Genomic DNA, 6000 nt, shown 5'->3' with positions numbered 1-6000 from the left:
TGGATGGATGGATGGATGGATGGATGGATGGATGGATGGATGGATGGATGGATGGATGGATGGAGGGAGGGATGGAGGGAGGGATGGATGGATGGATGGAGTGGCAATGATAGATTAGGAGAAGGAGGAAGGGATGGAGGAAGGCCAAAACAATGTGCTGGTTGTAGGTGGAAGTGTTTGAGACGGAGAGGGGAGTAAGAAGAAAGGGTGCAGGAGAGGAAGGCAAGGCAATGGATGGCTGAGGGATGCTGGAAGGGATTTAATGGGCTGTGTCTCCTCTCCAGGTGCTGGTCCAATTGAAATCTCTGCTGTGCCCACTAGAGTTTCATCACCCTCTCCATCTCTAGGCCCCACTCAGGGGCTGGCTGTCTCTCCTGTCCTTGCTGTTCAACTGAGTCCAGGCTATGGCACCCACTCACAGCACCCCACGAAGGCCCCCAGTACCCAGGGACCTCCAGAACCTACCCAGTATCCTGATATCTCCAACACTCAGGGACCCCCAGCATCCATCCAACACCCTGCAGAGAGCCCCACTGCCTGGAAAGAGCTTTTGCTCTCCCAACCTGCCTCTGCAGAGCCCTCTGGCTTCCAGACACACCCAGACCTCTTTATCCAGACTCCAACAAGGAACCCCAGTCCCCAGAGCCTCCCAGCACTCACCGCTCTCCCCCTAGATCCCACCAGCTCTTACATGAATGCTGCTCATTTCAAGCACCTCATGAATATCCCCAGACCCCAGAGCCCCTCTGAGGACCCCATAGGGACCCTCAGTACTCAGAAAGCCCCAGTATCTGCCCAGCACCCCACAGAGACCCTCAGCTCCAAGAGCCCCCCAGCACTCTCCCAGTATCTAACAGAGATCCTCAGCACACAGGTCTCCCCAGCACCCAACCAGCACCCCATGGAGACCTCTGATAGCCAGCCCCCCCCAGCACCCACTGAACAATCTATGGAGATCTTCAGCACCCAGAGACCCCTAGTATCACCCCAGCATTCCACAGGTGGTCCCCCCAACACCCAGAGGCCCCCATCAACCCTACGACACCCTATAAAGACCTTTGGTACCCAGAACCCTCCAGCATCCCATAAGCATCCCATGAAGTTGCTCAGTACTCGGACCCCCCCCGTATCCCACCAGCATGCCAAAGAGCCCCTCAGCACCCAGACACCTCCAGGACCCCTAAAGCACTTCACAGATCCCCCCAGCACCCAGATTCCCTCAGCACCTGTTCAGCATCCAGTGGAGACCTTTGGCACTCAGACTCCCCAAGCACCCCTCCAGCACCCCATGAAGTTGTTCAGCACCCAGACCCCACCAGCACCCACAGAGACCCTCCGTACCCATTCTGCAAGTCCTGTACTGCCTGGACCCCCATGTGCAGGTAGGTCCTGGGGTTGTGGGTGAGACTTGGACCCCCATGGGCTCCCACATGCTGAGACCCCTGGCTCTGCAGAGAGGAGGGATGGCTGCTGGGGGGGTCCCTAACATATACACACACAGAGGATTTAGGGGTCTCTGCTTCTTGCCCCACAGGTCCAGCTCAACCAGCACTGCCTGTGCCAACACTCTCTGCACTATGGGACCGTGGGGGACCCTGTGTGGCCCCTGCACTGCGGGCACTGTTGTGGGAGGTGCGGGGGCTGCGGGGGCAGCTGAAAGCCCTGGCCCGCAACCAGAGGCAGGGAGCTCAGCGACTGGAGGCCATTGCCCGCCGCCTGGGCAGACTGGCTGCCCTGGGGCAGCACTTCTTGGAGGAGCCCACCTGGCAATACGGGGGTGTGGGCATTCGGAGAGGGGCCTTGCACAGGAGGCAAGGGAAATAAAGCTGGGCTGGTTCACCAAACTTGAGTGTTGAAGAGGGAGAGGGATGGGGAGGGGGGAGAGAGAAAACAGGGGGAGGGGGAGAGAGAACATGAAGGAGATGGTGAAAGAGAGGGAGAGGGAGGGGGTGAGGGAAAGGAGGACTTATATCCTGGCGCCTGCTTGGCTGCTTCAGCTTTCCCCTTCCTGCTCTCAGCTTTCGATTCCTCCCCTCGTTCCCCCCCCCCTCCTTGACCCCCTTGTTAAAAGGGTGGCCCCAGCAGCTGGGGAGGCCCTGCTGGCAGCATGGGGGGGCTGCATAGCATCGGACTGTGCCTGGGTGAGGAAATGGGGGGTGCAGAGCTGGGGGGAAATGGAAGGCATAGAGATGGGAGGCACATGAGGGGCCCAGAGGTGGAGGCAGTCAGGGAGGCAGAGCTGGGATGCATGGTGGGCAGAGATGGAGGAAAAAGAGGGATACAGAGCTGGGGGCACGTGGAAGTGGAACTGGGGGAAAATGTGTTGTGTGTAAGTGGTTTGGGGGGGGGGGGTCCCGAGAGTCTTGGGTGGTCTGTGGGTGTCTGTGTCTCTTTCCAACTCCTTCTTCTCTCCCCCTCAGCTTTGTGCTGTGGCGCCGTGATGGGATCTGGTACGTTGGGTGTCACTGGGTGTCAGTGGGGTTCACTGGGTACCACTTGGGTGTTACTTAGGGTCATTGAGTGTCCTGGATGACAGTAGGCATCACTGGGCATCACTGGGTGTCCTGGGATGCCCCACAGATACTATTTGGGTGCCAGCAGTTGCTGGATGAGGCAGGCATCGGGACAACAGGGGGGACAGTTTGAACTGGGCAGACTGGAGCTGTACTTGGCAGACAGGCTATACTGGGACTATACTGGGTCACTGTACTGGGGCTGTTCTGGGCAGACTGGGGCTGTGCTGGGACCAAGCTGAACAGATTGGGGCTGAACTGGGCTGTTCTGGGGCTGTGTTTGGGCTTTGCTATGACTGAGCTGAGCAGATTGGGACTAAACTGGGCAGAGTGGGGCTGAACTGGGCATGCCAAAGCTGAGGTGGGGCTTTGCTATGACTGCTAAGCAGACTGGGTGCTGGACTAAACAAACTGGTGCTGCACTGGGCAGACTGGGGCTGTGCTGGTCAGGCTGGTGCAGCATTGGGAAGGCCAAACAGCTCCTCGTGTTTTACTCTCTTGCTCTCCCTAACAGTGCCTGCCCGGCTCTCTGGCAGCCATTCCCAGTGCCAGGGCCGTGTGGAGCTGCTGCAGGCTGGAACCTGGGCCTCGGTCTGTGCCGTGGGCTGGGACCTTGCAGCTGCCCGTGTCCTGTGCCGCCAGCTGGGCTGTGGTCGCCCCCGTGCCGTCCCACTGCCCTGCAGCCCAACCAAGGCTGAGGGGGACGTGGTGGGTCTGCGTCAGGTGCTGTGTGCAGGGCAGGAGCTGGACTTGGAGCACTGCGAGCTGCAGCCTGGTGATGCTGTGTCCTGTCCCTCCAAACATGTGGCTGCTGTCAACTGTGAAGGTGAGCATGGGGCAGGACCGGGCCTTGCAGCCTAGTGGGGACATGGCGGGACCTGGTGTCATGGCAGGGCATGGTGGAGTCACAGAGAGGCCTTATGGGGACACGGTGAGGTCTGCTGTCATGGTGGGGCCTGGTGGGGACACGGTGAGGTCTGCTGTCATGGTGGGGCCTGGTGGGGACACGGTGAGGCCTGGTGTCATGGTGGGGCCTGGACAGGGATGTGACAAGGGCTGGTGTCATTGTGGGGCCTGGTGGGGACATGGTGAGGCCTGGTGACATGGCAGGGCCTAGAGGGGATGTGACAAGGCCTGGTGTCACAGCAGGGCCTGGTGGGGACATGGTAAGGCCTGGTGTCATGGCAGGGCCTAGAGGGGACGTGACAAGACCTGGTGTCACAGCAGGGCCTGGTGGGGACACAGTGAGGCCTGAGGCCTGGAGTCATGGCAGGGCCTAGAGGGGATGTGACAAGGCCTGGTGTCATGGTGGGGCCTGGTGGGGACACGGTGAGGCCTGGTGACATGGTAGGGCCTAGAGGGGATGTGACAAGGCCTGGTGTCATGGTGGGGCCTGGTGGGGACATGGTGAGGCCTGGTGTCATGGTGGGGCCTGGTGGGGACATGGTGAGGCCTGGTGTCACAGCAGGGCCTGGTGGGGACATGGAGAAGGCCTGGTGTCATGGTGGGGCCTGGGGGGGACATGGTGAGGCCTGGTGTCATGGCAGGGCCTAGAGGGGATGTGACAAGGCCTGGTGTCATGGCAGGGCCTGGTGTCACATCAAGACCAAATGTCACTGCCATGTTCCCACAGAGCCCTTCAGGCTGCGTCTGGCTGATGGGCCCAGGCGCTGTGCGGGGCGTCTGGAGGTGCAGCGAGCCGGGCGCTGGGGCACGGTGTGTGATGACGGATGGAGCAGGACCAACGCGGCTGTGGTCTGCCAGGAGCTGGGCTGTGGCGAGGCACAAGGCCTGGATGGGGAGCGGCCGCGTTTCAAGCCCGGTGTCGGGCGCATCTGGCTGGATGATGTCCGATGCCGAGGGCAGGAGAAGAGCCTGCAGGACTGCGCACACCGTGTGTGGGGATACCATGACTGCACCCACCATGAGGACGTTGGAGTTGTGTGCCAGGTGTGGGATGGCTGCCATGGCTCGGTGATGGCCATGGGACCCTGTGGTGCAGGGCTCAGCCATGCTCAGTCTTCTCTCCTTACAGGATCCCTGAGCATCGTGGCTCTGGCTCCGGTAGCTTCAGGAATTGCATCTAGCCCTCCTGTGTCATCTGCATGAGGAACCAAAACAGGACCCTGAGACCAAACAGGACTGCAGCTCAAACCAATCCTGAGTCAAAACAGGATCCAGAACCAAATAGAACCCTAAGCCTGAATGGAACTGAATGGAAATCCTTGCCCAAACAGGACCCAGAATAAAAACAGGACTCCCCAAACCAGACAGGATCCAAAATCAAAAAGGACCCAGAGCCCAAACAAGACCCTGCATTCAGACAAGACCCAGAGCCCAAACAGAACCCCAACCCAAACAGAATCTGCAGATCCTCTGCCTAAACAGGATCCTGAGTTAAAACAGAACCCAAAACCAAGCCAGCCCCCAAGCCTAACCAGGACCCAAAATATAGACAGGACTCCCCAGTCTCAGGATCCAAATGGTCCTCAAGCCCAAACAAGATCCCAGATCCAGACAGGACCCAGAGCCCAAACAGGACCCAAAACCAAACAGGCCCTCATCCCAAACAGAACTCAAAATACAAACAGGACTCCCAAACCCAGATAAGACCCTACATCAAAAAGGATCCAGAGCCCAGACAAGACCCCATATCCAGACAGGGTCCTGAGCCCAAACAGGATCCAACCCAAACACAATCAGGACTCCCTGTTGAAACACAACTCCAAGCCCAGAAAGGATCCAAGTCTTCAGCCCCATCCGCTGCCTCCCTGCCCCAGCCCTATGCCTTTAATGGTGTCATTAAAAGCCAGCAGCATCCACAAGCACAGAACCTGACCAGGGTTGAGGGGATTAGGGCCGTGGGGTGACACCAGGATCGAATGCCACATCGGGTGTTGGGGTCCTGGCAGGCCCAGGTGCATCGCTGAAGCCCCCCCCTGTCTTGTCCCCCCATGTGGCCTCTTGACCTCATTATATGAAACTTCTTGTTAGAGCTAATCCTACCAGCCACCTGTCTGCTGCTGGCACCTGCTGCCAGGGCATAGGGTCGGCACCCAGCCAGCAGCTCTGGGATGTGGGGCTGGGGCCAGACCCTGCTGGTGGGGGGGCAGACAGAGGGGACATGGGGAGTGAGTGGTTGGATAGGGGGCAATAGGGGAGTGGGTGGTTGGATAGGGGGCAATAGGGGAGTGGGTGGTCGGATAGGGGGCAGTAGGGGAGTGGGCAGTTGGATAGGGGGCAATAGGGGAGTGGGTGGTCAGATAGGGGGCAATAGGGGAGTGGGTGGTCAGATAGGGGGCACTGGGATGATCCCAAACACTGAGGCCTTGGCATGGGGCCGGGACCTGGCTGCATCCCCAAGGCTGAGCTCTGCCACCTGGCCCAGGCTATTTCTGTGCCCCCGCAGCTGTCGGTGCCCCCCGCCCCCGGCCACCCCCGCAGGGCTGGGTGCCATGGGGTTGGCACCGGGCCTCGTCTGTGCTTT

General features: G+C 59.7%; 1 protein-coding gene across 1 annotated transcript in view; it reads left to right on the top strand.

Annotated features, from left to right (window-relative positions):
• LOC107325870 (soluble scavenger receptor cysteine-rich domain-containing protein SSC5D-like) overlaps window positions 1-5338 on the top strand; it is a 13398-nt gene extending 8060 nt beyond the window's left edge. The window contains exons 7-13 of the mRNA XM_032441112.1: window positions 285-1382; window positions 1535-1821; window positions 2072-2141; window positions 2421-2450; window positions 3028-3339; window positions 4147-4463; window positions 4549-5338. Coding sequence (XP_032297003.1) covers window positions 285-1382; window positions 1535-1821; window positions 2072-2141; window positions 2421-2450; window positions 3028-3339; window positions 4147-4463; window positions 4549-4557 — 2123 coding nt within the window. The 3' untranslated portion in view covers window positions 4558-5338. The remainder of the gene's footprint in view (window positions 1-284; window positions 1383-1534; window positions 1822-2071; window positions 2142-2420; window positions 2451-3027; window positions 3340-4146; window positions 4464-4548) is intronic.
• Window positions 5339-6000: the final 662 nt, after the last annotated feature.

The sequence above is a fragment of the Coturnix japonica genome, linkage group LGE64 (genome assembly GCF_001577835.2).
Source record: "Coturnix japonica isolate 7356 linkage group LGE64, Coturnix japonica 2.1, whole genome shotgun sequence".
Lineage (NCBI taxonomy): Eukaryota > Metazoa > Chordata > Aves > Galliformes > Phasianidae > Coturnix > Coturnix japonica.
Note: the sequence above shows the minus strand (reverse complement) of the source record. Positions and strands in the feature narration are given on the sequence as shown.